Here is a 26,352-nt window from a genome sequence, read left to right as displayed (position 1 = left end):
TGGAAGGTTTAAATCAGCTGACTGGTAAGAAAAACAATCAATCTGTCCTTTATTGAGGTAGGTAATAAATTCATAACAAAGCCTGTAGATATTGCTAATTATATTAATGACTATTTTAATAAGCAAACTAGACAAATTAAGAGAAATATGCCTAATCTGAGTAATGTTGAATCCTACCTATCAGGTTTAAATTTGAAAAAGTAAGTACAAATAAGGTAAAGGAACTGCTGAAATCGTGTAAAGACGAGCCCCCGGGTGTGGACGGTCTTGACAGTAGGCTTCTTAAGCTAGCAGCTGATAGTATCGCTCCTGTTTTAGCCTGTATAATAAACCTCAGCTTTACCTGTAATACCTGTCCACAAGCGTGGAAACAGGCTAAAATGATCCCACTACCGAAAAATGAGAAACTTCCGTTCTCAGTTTTAAATAGTCGACCTGTTGTCATGACGGGCGGCTGCCCGACACCAGGAGTGGGTGGACACATGGTACAAACTCCCAAACCAGGCTTTGAGGTATAAGAAGTCATCATGTTTATTACAGGCAGAGGTTCGGTACACAGGTGGTCATGTAGCAGAGCAGAGGTACAAGCTGGGCCAGGCACAAACGTAGTCATTTCCGGGCAGGGGTCTGAGGCACGAGCAAACACTGGCATATAGGCTGAGGCAAAAAGGCACAGTCAAGAAACTCAGAGCAAAGAACTGGTACACGGCAAGACTATCAGGACAGAGAACTAGAAGGCTGGAGAGAGTGCTGGAAGCGAGGGAAGAGTGAGGGAAGAGAACACAAGGTGGAGTGAAGAAAAGACAAAGATATGTGAACAGGTGCACAGAGCGTGAGAGAAAGGAAACACAAAGCAGACAGAATTAAAGTGAGAGACAGGGACACATGACAGGTGCAGAGAGAACATAATCAGATATAAGTGAGGGACGAAGACATGAAGGCAGGTGCAGGGTACGGAGTGAAACCGAACTCAGAGGGGTGTGAGGAGAACCAGGGAATTATGAACAGAACATACTATGGCTGGAAGCAGACTAGACATGAGAACTGATCGGGAACAAATACAAGAGCAGAACTAGACTAGGAAAACAAGGTGATGAATGAACTATAAGAAGAAAACAAACTACAAGAAAAACAGAAAGCAAAACCCCAGTATAAAGAATAATAAATAACACAAATGAGAAAATACACGGATGATAAACTAATGATCAATAATGCAAACATAATCTGACAGAACAAAACTAGAACAGAACTGGGAATATGATGAAAACAAAATAACTAGTGAATCATGACAAGAACAAAGTGACAAGAAAAACATGACAGAATAAATCCTGATGAAAATAAATATTAATAAATCAAAGCTGAAACAGACTGAAAGCAACAGAAAGGAGGAAAACAAGGGCTCAGTGCCCTGACCCGGCCAAATCCCTGACACCCGTAAGTATTTTACCTGTGCTAGGAAAACTGATGGAGTCTATTGTATTTAAGCAAATTAATAACTATTTTTCTTCTAATAACTTAATCACAGATTTCCAACATGTGTGCAGAAAGAGTCACTCCACTGCCATGGCGCTGACTCATATGTCTGATGATTGGGTCAGAGAGGTTGAAAAGAAGAACATAGTTGGTACCGTGTTTCTTGATTTCTCTGCTGCTTTTGATATTATTGATCATGATTTGTTACTGAAAAAACTTGCTTGTTACGGTTTTGCTGTATCAGCTCTGACTTGGTTCTATGGTTACCTATCTAACAGAACACAGTGGTTTTTAATGGCAGCTTGTCTAACACCAGGAGTGCCCTCTATAGTCGGGGCAGAGCTGGAAGCTGATGGAGGATTTTCATCAGTTTCCCTGGTGGAAGTCACTGTGTGTAATATTCCCACTTCAGCGTCCACAGGCTGTGAAGTAGTTCTGTCTTGGTATGATGAGGACGGCTCACCACTGTGTACGTAAAAGTGGTCCAAAGACGCCATTCTGCCTCAAGATCCCACAAGCAGCTGAATTCAGAAATGCCACGTATCCGCTGGATGCTGAAAAAGGCACACTGACATTTCCCATTGTGACGAAGAAGCACACTGGCATGTATTACTGTGAGGCTGGCAATAGTGCTGGTCCTCCTCAGAGCTGCCAACCGAGGAAAATGGAAGTCCGTGATGTGAACAAAGGCTGTATTATTGCTGCAGTAATAAAAGTTCTCCTCTTACTGGCTTTGCTTAAGAAAGGATATCTGCCCAAGAAGAGTGCAAGCAAACCAAAGCCCAGTGTGGTGTACCAGCCCACATCAGACTACGGTGGGGGTGATGAAGATGATGGTGATCTCAAACAGAAGTCATCATTTCTCTTATAGTCTGCAAACAAGTTTTGTGACAGAAAGCCACTTTTTTTCAGTGTCTCTCAGCACCACTTTTGAGTTTATTTTATATTTTTATGGATTTTTTTTTCTTTTTATGCCATGCTTTTCACTGTGGTTTATTTAGTTGTTTATTTTAACTTGCCTGTTCTTGTTGTGTACAGCACTTTGGTTGTTGGTATGCATTTTAAAGTGCTTTACAAATAAATGAACTGAAATAAACTTCGTCTGCTTTGATGCCTTGGAGGCTTTTAAATCTGGAGTTAAAGGTGAAGATGAAACAGTTTCCTATAGCTGACAACCAGTGATGCCAGTAATGCGTTACTCTAATCTGACCACTTTTTTTAGTAACGAGTAATCTAAGGCGTTAATCTTTCCAAATCAGTAATCAGATTAAAGTTACTTCTCCATGTCACTGTGCGTTACTATTATTTTTCATTATGGGTCGATAGCAGCATTAAACTTGGTCCGTGGGCAGGAGGTCGGAGTTCGACTGACCTACAGACTTTAAGCGAGCTGTGAGCTTTTCATCTGCAGTTTTCTGCAGCAGCTATGACTCGTCCTCACCTCTTAAAGCACGGTGACAAGACATTTTAATGTTTTTTTTCTGCTTTATTTAGAATTTTGAGCTGAGCCGCTCTGTATCTGCTCACTAAAAACAGCTGATCCTCTGTGACACGTCAACAACTAACACTATTTTCCACTCAAATGCACCTAAACTCTCTTTCTGAGGACCACATGATGTGAAAACGCAATAAAACTTTCTTACCTGTAAATCTGGTCATGTTTTCTGCATAAATAAATGTTATCACTGTCATGTTGAGGTGGCAGAGGGTTGTTGTGGGCAACTGGGGAATGTAACTAAAAAGTAACTAGTAATCTAACTTAGTTACTTTTACAACTGAGTAATCAGTAAAGTAACTAAGTTACTTTTTGAAGGAGTAATCAGTAATCAGTAATTGGATTACTTTTTCAAAGTAACTGTGGCAACACTGCTGACAACTAATGACATCCTCTTTGATCCATAATGTGTCTGATCATAGGACAGGTTAATGAAGACCCACTGTTCTGCTTTCTCTCTCTCTGTGTGTGTGTGTGTGTGTGTGCACATGCTGTCTGCCTGTTTGTAACTTACAGCAGATCTAACGTATTTTTGGTTGTATTTATTAATCAGTCTGTATATTAACAGTTGTCATGTTTTTGGATCTGAGAGGACATTTGTTGTTTTCTGTTTGGTTTTGGAACCACATTCAGGTCTATATTAAGCTGTGTGTGTGTGTGTGTGTGTGTGTGTGTGTGTGTGTGTGTGTGTGTGTGTGTGTGTGTGTGTGTGTGTGTGTGTGTGTGTGTGTGTGTGTGTGTGTGTGTGTGTGTGTGTGTGTTTTGTCATTGTATCCTATTTCTCTGATTTGAAACAGGCTTCTGAAATTTGGAACAGTTTTAAAATGGGTGTCAGTTGTCCTCACTGGCCTTAACTTCCTTTTATCTTTCAACTAGAATAATGTCACTTATGGCTGTTGTACCAACTGTTTTATAAAACTTGTGTGTGACACATGAGAACCACCACCTAAATAACTAAGGATCCCACACGTGGATGATTCTTTAGCGACACAAGGATGTTTCCTTCAGCTCATCAAAGCTTTAGTTACTGATTCTTTCGGACTTTGTCAACCTGTGTTCAGTACTTTCGACTTGGGAGGTTGACTGAAGTTGCACAAAAGTCAAACGACACACTAATGTTACAAAAAGTAAACAAATGATAAGAAACCATCAACAAACAAAGCAAAACAAAATACAGATGAATTGAGGTTGTTGTCAGTATTCATTAAAAGTTTTTCAACAGTTTGACAGTTGACGAAACGCCAGCTGCAGGAACGAAATGCCAGCTGCAGGAACGAAGTGCCAGCTGCAGGAACGAAACGCCAGCTGCAGGAACGAAACGCCAGCTGCAGGAACGAAACGCCAGCTGCAGGAACGAAGCGCCAGCTGCAGGAACGAAGCGCCAGCTGCAGGAACGAAGCGCCAGCTGCAGGAACGAAACGCCAGCTGCAGGAACGAAACGCCAGCTGCAGGAACGAAACGCCAGCTGCAGGAACGAAGCGCCAGCTGCAGGAACGAAGCGCCAGCTGCAGGAACGAAGCGCCAGCTGCAGGAACGAAACGCCAGCTGCAGGAACGAAACGCCAGCTGCAGGAACGAAGCGCCAGCTGCAGGAACGAAGCGCCAGCTGCAGGAACGAAGCGCCAGCTGCAGGAACGAAGCGCCAGCTGCAGGAACGAAGCGCCAGCTGCAGGAACGAAACGCCAGCTGCAGGAACGAAGCTGAATGAAGGTTAAACGATGCCTCCGAAAGTCAACGAAAGTCCAGATTTCCCGTTTTGCTTGGGTTTTGTTGTCCTTCGTTAGTGCTGTGTCACCGGGGCTTTAGGGGTAAAAATACATTGGGAGAAATTTCATGAGATTTGTAAAATATGAACCCCTGCTGCCCAGTGCCTTTTCTGTGATGTTTGAGTGACATTTTGAGTTCTGGTCTGGATCCATGAGTTCATTAGTGGCAGATTTTGTTCCTTCTGCCTCAGGTGGCATTTTTGAGGCATTTCAGCGTCCACATGGATGCCCTGATCAGGGACCCTCAGAGTGGGAGGACGACCCGTCACTCCAGTCCTGACAGCGGGTCCTGGATCACGTTGCTGCCGTCAGTGATTTTGCTGAGTGAGGAGCTGCACTTATCCAGGATTACAATCAGATCCTAACCAAGGATGAACAGCAGCGCCACCTCCTGCAAGTCGTTCAGTGGCATCAACATCAGTTCCCGGAGGCAAAGACAATCAGAACCAAAGAGCCCGTGACTGTTTTCACCAAACAGGTGGACAGTGAGCTGTGATCCTTTTTGATCTCTCCTGTGTGGTCAGTTAAAGGAGAAAGGATTCATTGTTTCAGTTTGTATTTGTGAACAGCCACATTACTGTTGCTGGTTTGTGCTGACAGGCTCAACCACTGCAGTTTCCACCTCGCGTGCAGCAGTGGGTAGAACCGTCGTATGGAAATAAAAGTTTGCATTAAACATTTTCTCTTCAAGATCAACAATTCTGTCAGGAAGTGCCTTAAGAAAGTCGCATCTTTCTTTTTGGCAAACTGTAGAGGCCCGTTAGGCACATTAGGGCATGTACATGCGTGTACATACATACACATAAACTCACACACGTGCACACACACACACACACACACACACACACACACACACACACACACACACACACACACACACACACACACTTGTAACTCTGACTCTAGGTCACAGTGGGACTCTATCAAGATACTCTTCAGCTTGACCACTCCCATGTTTGTACATCTGGTTGGGGGACTGAACCTATGACCACTCTAGGCCACTTCTTTAACCTTTCACCTTTGTACTAATTAGACATTTGTGGTTCTTACCTGCAGCAGCAGGTGTAGGCGGGGTATGTTCCAGTCTCTAAGGTGGTACAGGCAGTCTCTGGGATGGTGGGCATGAAGTCCTTTGGCCCTACAATCGTTGGAGAAACTACAGACCTGAAGAACAAAAAAGGGGGTGTGATTCTTCCGGATAAATCCAGAAATCTGGAAAAGGTGATGTCATACTATATCTCCAAGAACCCTCATAATCACCACAGGAAGTATTTAAACTGATCACTACTTTTTCACAATTATCAGATGACTCTATAAATTGGTCAAAATCAATGATACTTCCTTTAACTGAAGATTCCTGGAATGCTGCACCCCAAGATCCACACTATACCTTTCCCACTGGCAATATTAAGTACCAAGGCATCAACATCTTGTTGTGTTGCCATCTGTTTATGGTGTTTTATTAGTTTGGTGTCTTGTCTTTCCTCTAAATGCCCAAGTCCTTTGTTTATAGCTGATCTATCTCTCTCTTCTCCCGGTGTCTGTGTCTGCATCAGCTGTCTTGTCTCTGTTGTAGTCGTGTGGGTGTGTATGTGCAATCGTATGTTTGTTATCCTGCATGTGTCTCTCTGGAGTCCCATGTCTGTCTGTCTTGTGAGTCCTGGTGGTGTGGCTGTCTGTGCTCATCCCTCATGTGTGTCTGGGATGGGCGTGTCTCTCCTGCATCTCTGGTCCGCATGTTTGAATGTGGGTGTGTGGTCAAATAGTCACGTATTGGGTTTTGGTTCAGCTTTTGGTTGTTTCTGATTAGTTATCTTTATTCTCCTCAAGATGTCTGTTCTGTTCTCTTATTTCTTTAAGCGATTAATCTCAGGTTATTTGTCATGGTTATTCTTGCATGCAAGTGCCCTTGCATGGCTGACGTCATACTTGACCAGTCATTCTCACTGTGTTTTGTACAGTAATACTACCTCTAACCTTACTGACATGAAATTTGTGGTTCCACAGGGGTCTGTCTTAGGCCCCGTTTTTCTCTGTTTATATGGCACCCCTTGGGGACATATTGCAGCATTTTGGGGTTACCTTTAACTGCTATGCTGATGATACTCAGTTATACATGCCAATAACTGCTGGTAATCTCATCCACATTAAATCCTTAGAAGATTGCCTTGCATCAGTGAGAAGCTGGATGTCTAGCAACTTCCTACTTTTAAACTCAGGCGTGGACTCCCTCCTGACCTCTGACCCTGACCACTGGACACAGATTTGTAAAAACATTTTCAATGACAAAAAACACCAACTTACAACTCATCCAATACAAAGTTCTTCATCGAACACACATTACACAGTATAAGATGTATAAAATGGGCTTCTCAGACTGTTTGCTCACAGTGTGAACTAAACACCACTGATACCTATTATCATGCTCTTTGGCTCTGCTCACCTGTCCAGTGTTTTTGGTCCAAAGTCACTGAAAAACTCTCCTCCATCTCAGGATACAGAATCCCCTCATCTCCTAATTTATGTTTACTTGGAGACACAACAGTCACTGAACTGCCAACTAAACAATCTAAAACTATACCTGTAGCACTGACTATTGCCAAAAAAGAAAAAAAAAAAAAAAAAAAAAAAAAAAACTTTTGCTGAATTGGAAAGATAAACAATCAATATTAACCACTGGTCAAACCTCCTTATCGAATATATATCAATGGAAAAAATATCTGCTTCATTAAGAAACCAATTACAATTTAATGACATTATGCGTTTTTCTTGAATATGTCAGCATTAGTGGAGATGACAGCTTGTATCTTTTAAAGTGGGTGGCCCCTTGTGTATGATGAAGCTGTGCGGTCCGATCCAGGCCAGGATGGTTTGGCTGTCCTGATGGCAGGGTCCTGGCTTTGTTTGGGGATCCAGGATCATGGGTGGGGCTTCAGGGGTTATAGGTGCATTGCTTTTCGGTGCTGTCTGGGCATCCTGCAGGCTTCCAGGGTGATGGGTTGAGTGCTGGCTGCTGCTCTTGTGCCTCATCTCATGCCTTACCTGGGTTGGGGGACTACCCTGCAGGGTGGCTCATCCTTCTCCGGCTGCCTGGCTTCCTGGCCTCCGTTGGTTGGTCCTCCGCCTGGGCTTTCGGTGCTCCTCTGGGACTGTCCACTGCCTCCCCGTCTTGAGGATGCCCTGGCACCTCTGTTGGATCAGGGGGTGGGTCGCAGGGTCCGGTACGGCTGGGGTGTGCAGCCCGCTCCCTGCATTGTGCCTCTCCTTTCGGCTGCGTGGGATTCGGCCTCACATGTCACACCCTTTTAATGCACTTCATTAGCTTAGTACTTGCATGCACATTATATTGGGTTTTCAGTAGCACATTATAGGGTTCATATAGGTTTGGGGTCAGGTGTTGGTGTTGAATTTGCAGGGCAGAGTGTGGCGCAGCAGTGCGCTGCAGCATCCCATGGCAGCCTACCATCTGCTGCTCCTGCCCTGCCATTTTAATGCATACACTTAACTTGTACACATTTAGCAAACACATTTAGGGACCACACCTTTTGGTGTGGGGCATGGACAGTTTGTCCTGTCCTGCCGTGATCTCGTGGCCCTACTCTGGGGCTTGTGGGGCCCACGGTGCTATAGCCTGTTGGAGAGATGGGTGCTTGTGATGACTCTAGGGGATGGACTGCTGTTGAGGGGATGGGGGCTTTGGTCTTGGGGGGGGGGGGTACTGTCCCGCTTTTGCTTAATCTCCTGATCTTGGGCTTTGGTGTGCGGGTTGGGGTCTAGGGGGGGCGACTGGGGTGGGGCCATGGGGCATCCTACTGACTGTGTTGGGGGAGTCTCAGGGGTGTGTGTGTGTGTGTGTGTGTGGATCAGCTCGGGAGTTTTGGTCCTGCCCCTTGCCTGGGGGCCAGGTCTTGCCCTCATTGGCTCAGTGGTCCCTACCCAGGCTTGTGGATTGGACGTGCTGGCTCATTGGCCCTCGTCCCCCTCGCTGCTTGCTCCTCCCTTGTGGGGTTGTGGCCCGTGTGGTGTGGTGCTGGGGCACCCCACTGTGGGCCTATGCCAGCACCCTGTGTGCTTCCCCTTGTGTGTGGGGTTGTTTCCTGTCCCTCTGTGGGGTGTGGAGGGGGTGCCTCAGGGTTCCGCCTGGGCTGTTCCACTGGCAGCTTGTCAGGCATATCCGGTGGCCCTGTTGGGTGCCCTTCCTAGCCCCTGGGCCCTTCTACTGTCCTGGTTCTCCTTGTTTCTCCTACGGCTCTGCATCCTGGACCCCTCCTGATCAAGGTGCATGCAATCACCCGTGTGACTCCTGGTATGCCAGAGTGGTCCATGTCATACAGTAAGGTTCTGTACTTTTGTCTTGGCTCAACACACCAGCCACAGTAGTGACTGGATATTTAGCTGTGAACTGGGTCTCTGTGTGTGGAAGGTCAGGTGTTCGTTGCCATCACCACAATTTGGTATTGGGTGTTCTCAAGGGGATCAAGTGTCTGGTGTCTTTGAATAGGATATGGATGCTCACTAAACAGACAGACTGTTGCTGTCACTGCTTGTTCATGTGTGGTTGTTTGTCCTGGTATGTTGTATCGTCGGGGTTCCACCTTTTCGGTGTCTCACAATTTTCATCACCTCCCAGTTATCACTGTCACTACTTGTCTTTTGTTATTGTCTGTCTCTATGTTGTTTTGGTGGTCAGCCCTTCCTGATTTAAATGATCTGTTAGCTTTAAATAAAACATAGGCTGATCAGGAAGGGCAGGTGAAGGTCACACACGCACACCACATTTACTCATGCACTACATACTACATTTAACATGCTCCTTCTCAAACCCTGCCCCTGCAAAGAAATCAAGCTCACCGTCTTCTTCTTCTGTGGCATTTAACGGCAGCCGGCATCCCTCAATTTCAACTTATTTAGTTTATATAGCACCAAATCACAACAAAGTTGCCTCAAGCAGACCAGACTCAAACGGGTGACCCACTACTTGGGCTATTCTACTAAAAAGTTTCAATACAGAACACAGCTTGGGACTCCGACGAAGGTGGTCGCATCTCCTCCACTCTCCCTTATCTCTCTGCCTTTAACCTTAAAGTCCCTACTTCACCAGACTGTGAATTCCTCAAAAATATATTAGATTCTGGATCTACTGGACTACTATTGGATTAACCATGGAATTGATCAGCTGGTCTCTGAACGCTATTGACACCATTTTTTCTACAAGAAGGTCAGGACCGGGGGATCCTACGTTGCAGTGGCTACCACACACTCACATCACCTCAATTTGGAAAACGGACTGTTTCAAGTTTAGTGCACATAAACAATGTCAAATGTATATGTGTTGTCCTAATTCTGATGTGTGCCATTATTATGGTAAACAAGTCATAATTGTGGATTAATTGTTGAGAAAGTGTAAGTACACGGACCCACAACAGGGGGCGCAAATGAACGGACAATGGAATAGGTCAAATAACACTTTACACTTTACTGTTGTGAATACGCACAACAAGGACAACAGATCACAATAAAGGGACAAAGTCAAATTCACACAGGTGTCGTGTGGGCAGGCTCGAAGATAGGAGACACCTCTCCAAAGTAGAACCGGAACCACACGGTTTCCTCCGCCACCAGACCCTGGGAATACTGGAGCCGCCAAGTCCCGAACTCCCAGGTGGCCACTGCCTCCGCGTGTCGGACCTGGTACTGCTGGCGAGGAATAAAGAACAGTTAAAGGAGGGCGCGTTCGCACCCAGGAATCCGAACGACAGGTAAGCTACCTCCACCTCTCGTTGGGAAGCTCTCTCAGAGTAATGCACAAGTTACAAAGATCACTGTTAATCAGCTAGCAGAGTACGTTACCTTCTCGGTAGAAACGATATCTCGGCAAAGAGGTGGAGACGTCGTCCTGCTGATATACTCCTGCCGATCGGATGATTGGTAACAGCTGTTGCAGGTGATGCGTGACAGCTGTCACCCTGGCTGCTCCTGTGAGGCGGCTGCGCCCTCTGGTGCCTGGAGGGCGCACTCCAGACAGGGCGCCCTCTGGTGGTGGGCCAGCAGTACCTCCTCTTCTGGTGGCCCACACAACAGGACCCCCCCCCTCAACGGGCGCCTCCTGGCACCCGACCAGGCTTGTCCGGGTGGCGGCGGTAGAAATCGGCCAGGAGGGCCGGGTCCAGGATGAAGCTCCTCTTCACCCAGGAGCGTTCTTCAGGTCCGTACCCCTCCCAGTCCACCAAATACTGGAGGCCCCGGCCCATCCTAAGGACATCCAAGAGCCGGCGCACAATCCAAGCCGGCTCACCATCGATGATCCGGGCAGGAGGTGGTGCCGGACCGGGAGTACAGAGGGGTGAGGTGTGATGGGGCTTAATCCGGGACACGTGGAAAACGGGATGGATCCGCAGTGAGGCCGGAAGCTGAAGCCTCACTGCGGCTGGACTGATGACCTTGGTGATCTTGAACGGACCGATGTACCGTTCCTGCAGTTTGGGGGAGTCCACTTGAAGGGGTATGTCTTTTGTAGACAACCACACTGCCTGCACTGGCCGGTACGTAGGGGCCGGGGTCCGCCGACGGTCTGCATGGGCCTTTGTCCTCATCCGGGCCCGCAGCAAGGCAGAACGGGCGGCACGCCACACCCGACGGCACTTCCGTAGGTGGGCCTGGACCGAGGGCACACTGACCTCTCCCTCAACCACCGGAAACAAAGGAGGCTGGTACCCCAAACACACCTCGAAAGGGGAGAGGCCGGTGGCTGACGACACCTGGCTGTTATGGGCATACTCGATCCAGGCCAGATGGGTACTCCAGGCCGCCGGGTGCGCGGCTGTCACGCAACGCAGGGCCTGCTCCACGTCCTGATTGGCCCGTTCCGCCTGCCCGTTGGTCTGGGGATGGTACCCGGATGAGAGACTTACCGTGGCCCCCAGTTCCCGGCAGAAGCTCCTCCAGACTTGCGAGTAGAACTGGGGACCACGATCGGAGACGATGTCTGTTGGGATCCCATGCAGCCGGACGACGTGGTGGACCAGGAGGTCCGCTGTCTCCTGGGCCGTCAGGAGCTTCGGGAGGGCCACGAAGTGGGCCGCCTTGGAGAAACGGTCCACTATCGTGAGGATGGTGGTGTTGCCCTGGGACGGCGGGAGGCCCGTGACAAAATCCAGGCCGATGTGGGACCAGGGGCGATGGGGCACGGGCAGCGGCTGGAGCAGTCCCGAAGCCCTGCGATGGTCAGCCTTGCCCCTGGCACAGGTGGTGCAGGCCTGGATATAATCCCGGACGTCGGCTTCTAGGGACGCCCACCAGAAACGCTGCCGGACAACTGCCACGGTCCTTCGCACCCCTGGATGACAGGAGAGCTTAGAGCCGTGACAGAAGTCCAGGACTGCAGCCCTAGCCTCTGGTGGGACGTAGAGTTTGTTCTTCGGCCCAGTTCCGGGGTCCGGGCTTCGTGCCAGGGCCTCCCGGACGGTTCTCTCTACGTCCCAGGTGAGGGTGGCCACGATAGTGGACTCCGGGATGATGGGTTCCGGTGGATCCGACAACTCCGCCTTGACTTCATCTTCATGTACCCGGGACAATGCATCCGATTTCTGGTTCTTGGTCCCGGGACGGTAGGTGATCCGGAAGTCAAAGCGGTCGAAGAACAGTGACCAGCGGGCTTGCCTGGGGTTCAGCCGCTTGGCGGTCCTGATATACTCCAGGTTCCGGTGGTCAGTGAAAACCGTGAATGGCACGGACGTTCCCTCCAACAGATGTCTCCACTCTTCAAGAGCCTCTTTCACCGCAAGGAGCTCTCGATTGCCGACGTCATAATTCCGTTCGGCCGGGGTCAACCTGCAGGAAAAATAGGCACACGGGTGAAGGACCTTATCGGTCTTCCCGCTCTGGGAAAGCACAGCCCCTATCCCTGAGTCCGAGGCGTCCACTTCAACCACTAACTGGCGACTAGGATCGGGCTGCACCAGAACGGGTGCAGACGAGAAGCGCCGTTTCAACTCCTTGAACGCGGCATCGCAACGATCCCACCAGGTGAAGGTGACTTTTGGTGAGGTCAGGGCTGTCAGGAGGCTAACTACCTGACTGTAGCCCTTAATGAACCTCCTGTAAAAATTAGCAAAGCCGAGGAACTGTTGCAGCTTCCTACGGCTAGTGGGTTGGGGCCAGTCTCTCACCGCCGCAACCTTGGCCGGATCAGGAGTGACGGAGTTAGGGGAGATGATAAACCCCAGGAAGGACAAAGAAGTGCGGTGGAACTCGCACTTCTCGCCCTTCACAAACAGACGGTTCTCCAACAACCGCTGCAGGACCTGACGTACATGTCGGACATGGGTCTCAGGATCCGGAGAAAAGATGAGTATATCGTCCAGATATACGAAGACAAATCGGTGCAGGAAATCCCGCAAGACATCATTAACCAATGCTTGGAACGTCGCGGGGGCGTTTGTAAGACCGAACGGCATGACCAGGTACTCAAAGTGACCTAAGGGGGTGTTAAATGCCGTCTTCCACTCGTCTCCCTTCCGGATCCGAACCAGGTGATACGCATTTCTAAGATCGAGCTTGGTGAACATTTTGGCTCCATGCAGGGGCGTGAACACAGAATTCAACAAGGGCAAGGGGTATCGGTTACGAACCGTGATCTCGTTCAGCCCCCTGTAATCAATGCATGGACGTAGTCCGCCATCCTTTTTACCCACAAAAAAGAAACCTGCACCCATCGGGGAGGTGGAATTCCGGATCAACCCGGCAGCTAGAGAGTCCCGGATGTAGGTCTCCATTGATTCGCGCTCAGGTCGTGAGAGGTTGTACAGCCTGCTGGACGGGAACTCAACGCCTGGAACCAAATCAATGGCACAATCGTACGGACGGTGGGGGGGAAGGGTGAGCGCCAGATCCTTGCTGAACACGTCCACAAGGTCATGGTACTCCACCGGCACCATCCCTAGATTGGGCGGGACTCTGACCTCCTCCTTAGCCTGGGAACCGGGAGGAACCGAGGAACCTAAACATACCCGATGGCAGGTCTCGCTCCACTGAACCACTACCCCGGACGGCCAATTGATCCGGGGATTGTGTTTTAACATCCAGGGGAACCCTAAAATCACACAGGAGGTAGCAGGAGTCACGAAAAACTCGATCTCCTCCCGGTGATTTCCTGACACCACCAGAGTTACAGGTGGTGTCTTATGTGTGATTGGAGGGAGTAGGGAGCCATCTAGTGCCCACACCTGCACAGGCGAGGTAAGCGCCACCAGAGGGAGCCCTATCTCCCGGGCCCATTTGCTGTCTAACAGATTCCCTTCAGAGCCCGTGTCCAGCAGTGCCGGGGCCTTCAGGGTTAAATCCTCATAAAGGATTGTAACTGGGAGTCGTGTGGCAATGTGGGTGTGTCCCACGTGAATGTCTCGGCCCACCCCTAACCCAGTCTCTAGGGGCGGGCGTTGGTGTTTAACCGCTCGGGGCACACAACATTAATTGCTGTTTGTATGTGGAATGTGAGTGCAGAAATCTCGTTGTTGTAATGACAATGATAATAAAAGCTATCCATCCATCCATCCACAACGCAATAATTGGTGAGAGTCCATGAGGGTGAGACCCACTTTGTTTACTAATAAAATTAATTTAAGAGGGTAGGTTTATATGTATGTATAGATAGATAGATAGATAAATAGACACACACACACTCATAACAACAAACACCAAAGAGACAAGCGCAAACACTCACCAATAACTCATCTTCAACCGCTTTTCCGGGTCCAGGTCGCGGGGGCAACAGCCCACTGTCCGACAGATCTTCAACTCACACCTCCAGTGGAGCTTTTCTAGCATCTAGCAGATGCTAGAAAAGCATCCCCTCATTACCCCATCCCCGTAGAGACGGTGTCTGCTTCCAGACCACCAATAACCAGCAAAAATCTATTTAAGCATAAAAATTCAAAAAGAAAAAATAATATAGCACCTTCAACTGCACCACAGACTAAAACAGTTAAATGTGGTCTATTAAACATTAGGTCTCTCTCTTCTAAGTCCCTGTTAGTAAATGATATAATAATTGATCAACATATTGATTTATTCTGCCTTACAGAAACCTGGTTACAGCAGGATGAATATGTTAGTTTAAATGAGTCAACACCCCCGAGTCACACTAACTGCCAGAACGCTCGTAGCACGGGCCGAGGCGGAGGATTAGCAGCAATCTTCCATTCCAGCTTATTAATTAATCAAAAACCCAGACAGAGCTTTAATTCATTTGAAAGCTTGACTCTTAGTCTTGTCCATCCAAATTGGAAGTCCCAAAAACCAGTTTTATTTGTTATTATCTATCGTCCTCCTGGTCGTTACTGTGAGTTTCTCTGTGAATTTTCAGACCTTTTGTCTGACTTAGTGCTTAGCTCAGATAAGATAATTATAGTGGGCGATTTTAACATCCACACAGATGCTGAGAATGACAGCCTCAACACTGCATTTAATCTATTATTAGACTCAATTGGCTTTGCTCAAAATGTAAATGAGTCCACCCACCACTTTAATCATATCTTAGATCTTGTTCTGACTTATGGTATGGAAATTGAAGACTTAACAGTATTCCCTGAAAACTCCCTTCTGTCTGATCATTTCTTAATAACATTTACATTTACTCTGATGGACTACCCAGCAGTGGGGAATAAGTTTCATTACACTAGAAGTCTTTCAGAAAGCGCTGTAACTAGGTTTAAGGATATGATTCCTTCTTTATGTTCTCTAATGCCATATACCAACACAGTGCAGAATAGCTACCTAAACTCTGTAAGTGAGATAGAGTATCTCGTCAATAGTTTTACATCCTCACTGAAGACAACTTTGGATGCTGTAGCTCCTCTGAAAAAGAGAGCTTTAAATCAGAAGTGACTGACTCCGTGGTATAACTCACAAACTCGCAGCTTAAAGCAGATAAACCGTAAGTTGGAGAGGAAATGGCGTCTCACTAATTTAGAAGATCTTCACTTAGCCTGGAAAAAGAGTCTGTTGCTCTATAAAAAAGCCCTCCGTAAAGCTAGGACATCTTACTACTCATCACTAATTGAAGAAAATAAGAACCCCAGGTTTCTTTTCAGCACTGTAGCCAGGCTGACAAAGAGTCAGAGCTCTATTGAGCCGAGTATTCCTTTAACTTTAACTAGTAATGACTTCATGACTTTCTTTGCTAATAAAATTTTAACTATTAGAGGAAAAAATTACTCATAACCATCCCAAAGACGTATCGTTATCTTTGGCTGCTTTCAGTGATGCCGGTATTTGGTTAGACTCTTTCTCTCAGATTGTTCTGTCTGAGTTATTTTCATTAGTTACTTCATCCAAACCATCAACATGTCTATTAGACCCCATTCCTACCAGGCTGCTCAAGGAAGCCCTACCATTATTTAATGCTTCGATCTTAAATATGATCAATCTATCTTTATTAGTTGGCTATGTACCACAGGCTTTTAAGGTGGCAGTAATTAAACCATTACTTAAAAAGCCATCACTTGACCCAGCTATCTTAGCTAATTATAGGCCAATCTCCAACCTTCCTTTTCTCTCAAAATTCTTGAAAGGGTAGTTGTAAAACAGCTAACTGATCATCTGCAGAGGAATGGTCTATTTGAAGAGTTTCAGTCAGGTTTCAGAATTCATCATAGTACAGAAACAGCATTAGTGAAGGTTACAAATGATCTTCTTATGGCCTCAGACAGTGGACTCATCTCTGTGCTTGTCCTGTTAGACCTCAGTGCTGCTTTTGATACTGTTGACCATAAAATTTTATTACAGAGATTAGAGCATGCCATAGGTATTAAAGGCACTGCGCTGCGGTGGTTTAAATCATATTTATCTAATAGATTACAATTTGTTCATGTAAATGGGGAATCTTCTTCACAGACTAAGGTTAATTATGGAGTTCCACAAGGTTCTGTGCTAGGACCAATTTTATTCACTTTATACATGCTTCCCTTAGGCAGTATTATTAGACGGCATTGCTTAAATTTTCATTGTTACGCAGATTATACCCAGCTTTATCTATCCATGAAGCCAGAGGACACACACCAATTAGCTAAACTGCAGGATTGTCTTACAGACATAAGGACATGGATGACCTCTAATTTCCTGCTTTTAAACTCAGATAAAACTGAAGTTATTGTACTTGGCCCCACAAATCTTAGAAACATGGTGTCTAACCAGATCCTTATTCTGGATGACATTACCCTGACCTCTAGTAATACTGTGAGAAATCTTGGAGTCATTTGTGATCAGGATATGTCATTCAAAGCGCATATTAAACAAATATGTAGGACTGCTTTTTTGCATTTACGCAATATCTCTAAAATTAGAAAGGTCTTGTCTCAGAGTGATGCTGAAAAACTAATTCATGCATTTATTTCCTCTAGGCTGGACTATTGTTAATTCATTATTATCAGGTTGTCCTAAAAGTTCCCTGAAAAGCCTTCAGTTAATTCAAAATGCTGCAGCTAGAGTACTGACAGGGACTAGAAGGAGAGAGCATATCTCACCCATATTGGCCTCTCTTCATTGGCTTCCTGTTAATTCTAGAATAGAATTTAAAATTCTTCTTCTTACTTATAAGGTTTTGAATAATCAGGTCCCATCTTATCTTAGGGACCTCGTAGTACCATATCACCCCAATAGAGCGCTTCGCTCTCAGACTGCAGGCTTACTTGTAGTTCCTAGGGTTTGTAAGAGTAGAATGGGAGGCAGAGCCTTCAGCTTTCAGGCTCCTCTCCTGTGGAACCAGCTCCCAATTCAGATCAGGGAGACAGACACCCTCTCTACTTTTAAGATTAGGCTTAAAACTTTCCTTTTGCTAAAGCTTATAGTTAGGGCTGGATCAGGTGACCCTGAACCATCCCTTAGTTATGCTGCTATAGACTTAGACTGCTGGGGGGTTCCCATGATGCACTGAGTGTTTCTTTCTCTTTTTGCTCTGTATGCACCACTCTGCATTTAATCATTAGTGATTGATCTCTGCTCCCCTCCACAGCATGTCTTTTTCCTGATTCTCTCCCTCAGCCTCAACCAGTCCCAGCAGAAGACTGCCCCTCCCTGAGCCTGGTTCTGCTGGAGGTTTCTTCCTGTTAAAAGGGAGTTTTTCCTTCCCACTGTCGCCAAGTGCTTGCTCACAGGGGGTCGTTTTGACCGTTGGGGTTTTTTTGTAATTATTGTATGGCCTTGCCTTACAATATAAAGCGCCTTGGGGCAACTGTTTGTTGTGATTTGGCGCTATATAAATAAAATTGATTTGATTTGATTTCCGCGGGAGTTCGGACAGATTACTGTCATTCTCGTATACGTGTCCGGTCCAGATCAATCAATCAATCAATTTTTTTTTTTATATAGCGATAGATGGATATAGATGACGACGCAGCAGGAGAGAGAATAGCAGAGAGCTGTAATAATGCACTCACCCGCTCTGCTGACCAGCCCGTTTTCATTCTGGGTGACTTTAACTCCTGCAGTCTGTCTGACCACCTGCCCACTCTACAGCAGTATGTAGACTGTCCTACACGTCTACATTGGATGCTTGACCGTTGCTATGGCAACATCCCAGAGGCTTATAAAGCGGTATGCAGACCGCCTCTTGGAAAATATGACCACAATGTGATTCATCTTTTGCCTAAATACAAAGCTGTGGTCAAAAGAATTAAAACAGTTAATAAGCAGGTACAGGTGTGGTCCGAGGAAAGCAAAGAGCAACTCAGAGACTGTTTTGATGAAACAAACTAGGACATTTTCTTTGAATCCTGTCTGGATGGAGATGAACTCACTGACACCATCACATCTTATATTAAGTTCTGTGAGGATAATATGTCAGAGACTAAAACTGTGAAAATATTCCCAAATAACAAACCCTGGGTGTCCAAACAATTGAAAATCTGTCTTAATGAAAAGAAGGCAGCCTCCTGCTCTGGTAATGTGCAATTAATGCAGGAAAAAAGGAGACAGCTGAGAGGGAATATATTTATGGCAAAAATTGAGTACAAGAATAAAGTAGAAAGTAAATTTTTCAGTGGCAATATAAAACAAGCCTGGGAAGGTCTAAATACACTGATGGGCAAATCCAGTAAGAAAAGTGATGCTCTTACAACCATTAATCAATGTTTTGTTGATGAGTTAAACCGTTTCTTCTGTAGATTTGATAAAGTGGATGATAAACAGGAATAAAATCTTCCAGCAGGAGCTCCCACAGCTATCACTGAGGATGACGTGGCTAAAAGTCTTTCTAAACTGAAGCCAAACAAAGCCACTGGCCCAGATGGCCTGAAAGCCCGTCTACTCAAAGACTGTGCTCCTCAATTAAAAGGAGTCTTTTCCAGATTGTTTAATTCCCTTCTTGTCACAGGAGTGCCCAAATCTTGGAAATTCTCCATAATAAGGCCTATACCAAAAAAGCCAGGGGCAAGCAAACCTGAAGATTTTCGGCCCATTGCCATAACCTCCATATTATGTAAAACTATGGAGAGAGTTTTAGTTGACATCCTGACCACCACAGTGGTCAGTGAACTAGACCCTCTGCAGTTTGCCTATAAGAGGGACAGATGTACTGATGATGCCGGATTGATCTTGCTGGACATGATCTCAAAGCAGCTTTCACTTGCTAAAGCATATGCTCGGGTTTTGTTTGTAGACTTCAGTGCAGCTTTTAATTCTATGAAATTACATATTCTTCTGAAAAGGCTGGCTGATTTAAATGTTGAAAAGGGCCTGATGCTCTGGATCAGAGACTTTCTGTCTTTTCGCCCTCAAAGAGTTTGTGCTAACAACATTCTGTCAGGAGAGCTAGCAGCATTTTGAACCAATTGGAGACCTCTAATGCTGGACTGGGGTAAACCAGAAAATAGAACACTGCAGTAGCCCAATCTAGAAGAGACAAAAGTATGAATCAGGGTCTCAGCATCAGCCATAGGCAGGATGGGATGAATCTTCACTATATTTGACAGGTGGAAGAAAGCAGTCCTCATAATATCTCTAATGTGGAGGTCAAAGGACAATGTAGGATCAAAAATTACCCCAAGGTTCCTCACTTTGTCAGTGTGATGTATGACACACAAGCCTAGGCTAAGCGTTAGCTGGTAAAATTGATGCCAATGTCTCACTGGTCCAAGAACCATCATTTCAGTCTTATCAGAGTTTAAAAGTAGGAAGTTGCAAGACATCCAGCTTCTCAGTGATGCAAGGCAATCTTTAGAGATTACCAGCAGTTATCGGCATGTATAACTGAGTATCATCAGCACAGCAGTGAAAGGTAATCCCAAAGCGCCACAATATGTGCCCAAGGGGTGCTATATAAAGGGAGAAAAGCAGGGGGCCTAAGATAGAACCCTGTGAAACCCCAAATTTCATGTCACTAAGGCTCGAGGTAGTGTTATTATAAAAAACATAGTGAGAACAACTGGTCAGGTATAACGTCAACCATGCAAGGGCACTCCCAGTAATCCCAAAATAATTCTCCAGCCTATCAAGTAGAATATGATGATCCACGGTATCAAATGCAGCACTGAGATCTAACAGCACAAGAACCGTAGTGGCGTCCGAATCCATCGCAAACAGAAGATCATTCACCACTTTAGTGAGAGCCGTCTCTGTGGAATGATATTTTCTAAAAGCAGACTGCAGTGGCTCAAAGAGATTATTCTCAGTAAGATAGTCTATGAGCTGCCGTGACACCACTTTTTCCAGAATTTTAGAGCAAAATGATAGATTTGATATCAGCCAATAGTTTTTCAATACACAAGTGTCAAGATTAGGTTTCTTAAGTAATGGTTTAATCACTGCAGATTCGAAACATTTAGGAACAGATCCAGAAGTTAATGAGAGATTAATAATTTCCAGCACAGTCGGCCCAAGAGTGGACCACAGGTCCTTAAACAGTTTTGTTGGTATAGAATCAAATAAGCAGGTTGTGCTTTTTGTAGACGTTACGAGTTTTGTCAGCACACCTAGTGAGATACTATCAAATTCTGTAAATCCAGGTAATACCTCAGTAATGGCACCCACCTCAATAGCAGGGTGTAGTGGCTGGGTTAGGGCATGCTGGGATATGTTTAACATAATGTCTTCTATTTCCTTCTCGAAGTAATCCAGGAAATCTCGTTCTGTAAAAGGACAGCCACCGTGTTGAACAACAACTTTGAGTTATGCTTGTTTTTGTTGATCAAATCAGAGTAATAGGTCTGCTTTGTAGCCAGTAGTGCATGCTTATAGTCTAAGATAGCATCACGCCACACAAGAAGGAATAATTCTAATTTTGAACTATGCCATTTCTGTTCTAGACCTCTAGCCTTATGCTTGAGGTCATGCAAGTAATCACTGAACCAAGGTGACTGTGTTTTTGACAGGCATGGTTTTAATAAAGGTGGTGCAATCATGTCGAGTGTAGTTTTGACCGCTGAGTTTAAACTATCCACAAGACTGTCTACTGATTGGGCATTTGCCAAACATGAAGCTAAGATATCAGGCAGTCGAGCTTCGAGTTCAGTCACAGTTGAGGATTTGATGCGCCATTCAGCTTGGGACTCAGGCGAGGGCAGTCACATCTCCTCCTCTCCTTCTGTGTTTTATCTCTATCTCTGGCCCAACCTTCAAAGTCCCAACTTCACCAGACTGTGAATTCTTCAAACTATATTTGGAATAACCATGGAAATGATCAGCTAGTCTCTCAACGCTGTTGACAATTTTTTCAACAAGGAAATCAGGGCTGGGGGACCCTGCATGCCCAGATGGAACCTATCCTGCGGGCTATGTTCTCAACACCTGGGAGAAATGGCGCTTCACTTGCTTGGTATCACTTTCCATGGAAGATGTCGAGGACTTATTTATGGTAGGTGCTGTCCTGACCTACCGGAAAATTGGCAAGATGGCTGCCACACTACCACAACCCCATATCTGTCCGTCACGATTAACGAGGTGGGCAAGGCGGACAATCTCAGACTGCATTAACTTTTGCAAGTTGGAAACCATCTTGGAGCAACTGTCTGCCCTGCAAAGGAATTGATGTTGAAGAGCAGTTCCATATTCACAATTGAATCTGGACGGCCATAGAGAGACTGTTTTGGAATTTTGTGCCTCTCTGCTTCAACCAAAACATGGCAGCCTTATCAGTTACCGAATGTTAAAATGCCCCGCTGTTTTCTCTGAAGGATTCAGCGGCCTTGGTGAAGATATTTGGCTACCTCTTCATCTGCCCCTCCCTTACAGTCTTCTGCAGCTGTCATCAAGGCCACTCACACATGGACAGAGACTCATATAAACTCAACTGCACAGATAAAGCACGCCTCCACCTCTACCCCTCCTTTGTGTTTCTGTCGCCGCCCCCCCATCCTGGCCCCCGATCACGCAACACCTTTCACCATCCGGGAGGCAGTGCAACAATAGTTACAGCAGCTCCCCGGTTCCCCCCAAGCTTGGCTGCATGGACCCGTGCTGCTGCAGCCCTCCCACATTCACATTGCCTCAATTCAGATGACGGACTGTTTCAAAGTTTAGCGTACATAAACAATCAAATGTATATGAGCGGTTGTTTTAGTTCTGATGTGTGCCATTATTATGTTCAACTAGTCATAATTGTGGATTAATTGCTGTATTTTTGTCTGAGGTAACTGGGTGTGAAATTAATTGCGCTTTTAGGGATCAATAAAGTTGTCTGAATCTGAATCGCAGCAGTGATAAATAAGGATGTTGTAACACTAAACACGGCAGCAAAACTGTAAACCTAATAAGTGAGTGATCAGAGGCCACAGATGCAAGAGGCATGATGTCAATATTTGTGACAGCAATACCACGTGCGAGAACCAAATCCAGGGTATTTCCATTAATGTGCGGCGAGTCCTGAATACATTGCTGAAATCCTTATGCATCCAGTTTCCATGAATGATTTGCAGAGGGGATCAGAAGGCTTATTTATATGAATGTTAAAGTCACTAATAATCAGAATGTTATCTGCACTAGTTGACAAGTTAGAGATGAACGCACCAAATTCATCTAAGAATTCAGAGTATGGGCCAGGGGGCCTATACACAGTGATGAAGTAATATGGCTGATTTTTATTCTTCTGAAATTGGAAATACATAGCATCGTGGGCAGAGCAGAGAATCAGATGCTCAAAAGAGTTATATTTGTGACCCCCAACAACTAATAAGCTAAACCTAGATTTATAAATACAACCCCAATTCCAATGAAGTTGGGATGTTGTGAAAAATGTAAATAAAAACAGAATACAATGATTTGAAAATCATCTTTAACCTATATTCAACTGAATACACCACAAAAACAAGATATTTAATGTTCAAACTGATAATCTTTATTGTTTTTGTGCAAATATTTGCTTATTTTGAAATGGATGCAACATGTTTCTAAAAAGCTGGGACAGTGGTATGTTTCCCACTGTGTTACATCACCTTTCCTTCTAACAACACTCAATAAGCGTTTGGGAACTGAGGACACTAATTGTTGAAGCTTTATAGGTGGAATTCTTTCCCATTCTTGCTTGATGTACGACTTCAGTTGTTCAACAGTCCGGGGTCTCCGTTGTCATATTTTGCGCTTCATGATGCGCCACACATTTTCAATGGGCGACAGGTCTGGACTGCAGGCAGGCCAGTTTAGTACCCGCACTCTTTTATTACGAAGCCACGCTGTTGTAACACATGCAGAATGTGGCTTGGCATTGTCTTGCTGAAATAAGCAGGGACGTCCCTGAAAAAGACGTTGCTTGGATGGCAGCATGTGTTGCTCCAAAACCTGGATGTACCTTTCAGCACTGATGGTGCATCGCAGATGTGTAAGTTGCCCATGCCATGGGCACTAACACACCCCCATACCATCACAGATGCTGGCTTTTGAACTTTGTGCTGGTAACAATCTGGATGGTCTTTTTCCTCTTTTGTCCAGAGGACACGACATCCATGATTTCCAAAAATAATTTGAAATGTGGACTCATCGGACCACAGCACACTTGTCCACTTTGTGTCTGTTCATTTCAAATGAGCTCAGGCCCAGAGAAGGCGGCTGTGTTTCTGGGTGTTGTTGATGTTTGGCTTTTATTTTGCATGGTAAAGTTTTAACTTGTGCTTGTAGATGTAGTGACGAACTGTGTTAACTGACAATGGTTTTCTGAAGTGTTCCTGAACCCACGCAGTAAGCTCCTTTACACAATGATGTCAGTTTTTAAGGTCACGGGCATTCAGTGTTGGTTTTCGGCCTTGCTGCTTACGTGTAGAAAGTTCTCAGATTCTCTGAATCTTCTGATTATATTATGGACTGCAGATGATGGAATCCCTAAATTCCTTGCAAGTGAACATTGAGAAAAATTGTTCTTAAACTGTTGGACTATTTTTTCACGCAGTTGTTCACAAAGTGGTGATCCTCATCCCATCTTTGCTCGTGAATGGCTGAGCCTTTTGGGGATGCTCCTTTTATACCCAATCATGACACTCACCTGGTTCCAAACCGTGTTCTTTGATGAGCATTCATCAACTTTTCCAGTCTTTTGTTGCCCCGTCCCAACCTTTTTGAAACGTGTTGCAGGCATCCATTTCAAAATGGGCAAATATTTGTACAAAAACAAAGTTTATCATTTTGAACATTAAATATCTTGTCTTTGTGGTGTATTCAATTGAATATAGGTTGAAGAGGATTTGCAAATCATTGTATTCTGTTTTTATTTACATTTTACACAATGTCCCAACTTCACTGGAATTGGGGTTGTAAGAGCAACACCCCCGCCTTGCTTCGCATCATGAGGGATGTGACTAAATGTATATGCTGATGGGCAGGCCTCATTTAAGGCGAGACTTTTTGACTCCTGCCTATTGAGCTGATTGAGGAAGATTACTCCCGCAACAGGTGTGCCACACTGAGCAGATTGTCTGATGAAGGGCTGGTGCCCGAAACGTCACATTTTTTCGTTAAATACAGCCTCTTTTGTGTTGGAGTGCTGTGGCTGTGAGGATCATTTTGGGTATTGTGTTTGGTATGTTTTTTTTTTGGTCCTGCATACCTTTTTATGTGTTTTGGATGTGCGTGTCTTTGTTGTATTATTCTCATTTAAGGGGAGGACAGCTGTAGGTTTAAGCCAGGTTTCACATAACCCAATCATATCTAAGTGATGACCCATAATTAGATCATTAATCAACACTGATTTTGAGGATAGTGATCTTATGTTAATGAGACCCAGACTAAGGACCTCAGTGGGGTTGACAGTTGAACTGTTTGGGTTTAGGGGTGGTTCCAGAGTAGCATATATAAGATGCCTGTAAGTAGGTTTGGGTTTGAGACATTCCACGCGAGTTGTTGGTAGCGAACATGAAATCTTTGATATTGCTGGAATAGCCAACGAGCCAGCCTCAATTTTCTACCCTTCTGCAGTGTCAGCACCCTAAGATGGGAGGCAATGTCAGGAGCTCTGGCCCCAGGAATACATTTAACGACAGCCGGCATCTGTAACCTGACTTTGCGGGTGATAGAATCCCCTATCATATAAGTCTAGCATTGCGGCCTGGAGATACGAGTGGAACTCATACGTAAGCTCAAAGAACTCACATCAGACATATCCAAGGGGGGAAAACTGGTTCACAGTTCGCAGTGGTGAGTGTGAATGGGTACCGCAACTGGACACCAAGCCCTGCATGGCTTCCTCCGCCTAACCACAGTCTGAAAGCTGTCCTCCACAGCCGGCATTTCTGGGCTAATGCTAATGTGCATGCTTGTCGACCAAACACTAACCTCGTCTTCTGGAGTGCCCGTAACATATATCTCCACTGAGCTAAGAAGCTGTTTTAGCTTACAGACACGGATCTCTAAAAGAGCCACCCTATCTTCTAGCATCATGCAGGATTTATATAAAGTGTAAAGTAGTGTACTTTGTGCACAGAAAATTCAAGAGTATAGTCAAGCAAGCGCAAGCTAACCGCTAGCAAAAAAGCTATCCACTCAAGATTTACATAGGAGTAAAATAATGACCTAAAATTCACAGGAGTTACACTGAAAACAGAAGTATTAGACTGGTAAAAGCAGTAATAAAAGTAATGGTGGGGGATGGGGAGTCGACCTAGCTAACACAAGCTAACTGCTAGCGAACGCTAACCGCTAGTGATTCACAAGAGGATTGTAGTTAAATAAGATTCAGAGTAGATACACTTAAAAATCAAAAGAAGTGTTAAACAGAAATAAAATAAATGTAAACCGTGTAAAGATCAGAAAAGCGTCACAACAGTAAACAATCCGACGGAAGCAAGTTGCCAGATCAGTGAGCCAGCCAAGTGAAGGAGTTCAAGTACCTCAGGGTCTTGTTCATGAGTGAGGGGACAATGGAGCGTGAGATCGGCAGGAGAATCAGCGCAGCAGGAGCGGTGTTGCATTCGCTCTCCCGTATTGTTGTGACAAAAAGGGAGCTGACCCAAAAGGCGAAGCTCTTGATCTACTGGTCAATCTTCGTTCCTACTCTCACCTATGGTCATGAGGCTTGGGTCATGACTGAAAGAACTAGATCACGGGTACAAGCGGCCGAAATGGGCTTCCTTAGGAGGGTGGCTGGTGGCTCCCTTAGAGATAGGGTGAGAAGCTCTATCATCCGTGAGGAGCTCAGCGTAGAGCC

General features: G+C 45.5%; 1 protein-coding gene across 2 annotated transcripts in view; it reads right to left on the bottom strand.

The window, feature by feature from the left end:
- Positions 1-26,352, bottom strand: part of si:dkey-181m9.8 (E3 ubiquitin-protein ligase RNF31) — a 156,095-nt gene that overhangs the window by 28,340 nt on the left and 101,403 nt on the right. For both annotated transcript variants that reach the window (XM_034183161.1, XM_034183162.1), the window contains exon 16: positions 5,784-5,897. In XM_034183161.1, coding sequence (XP_034039052.1) covers positions 5,784-5,897 — 114 coding nt within the window. The remainder of the gene's footprint in view (positions 1-5,783; positions 5,898-26,352) is intronic.

This window comes from Thalassophryne amazonica, chromosome 12, assembly GCF_902500255.1.
Source record: "Thalassophryne amazonica chromosome 12, fThaAma1.1, whole genome shotgun sequence".
Lineage (NCBI taxonomy): Eukaryota > Metazoa > Chordata > Actinopteri > Batrachoidiformes > Batrachoididae > Thalassophryne > Thalassophryne amazonica.
The sequence above is the reverse complement of the archived record's forward strand: the minus strand, read 5'-3'. Positions and strand labels throughout refer to the sequence as shown.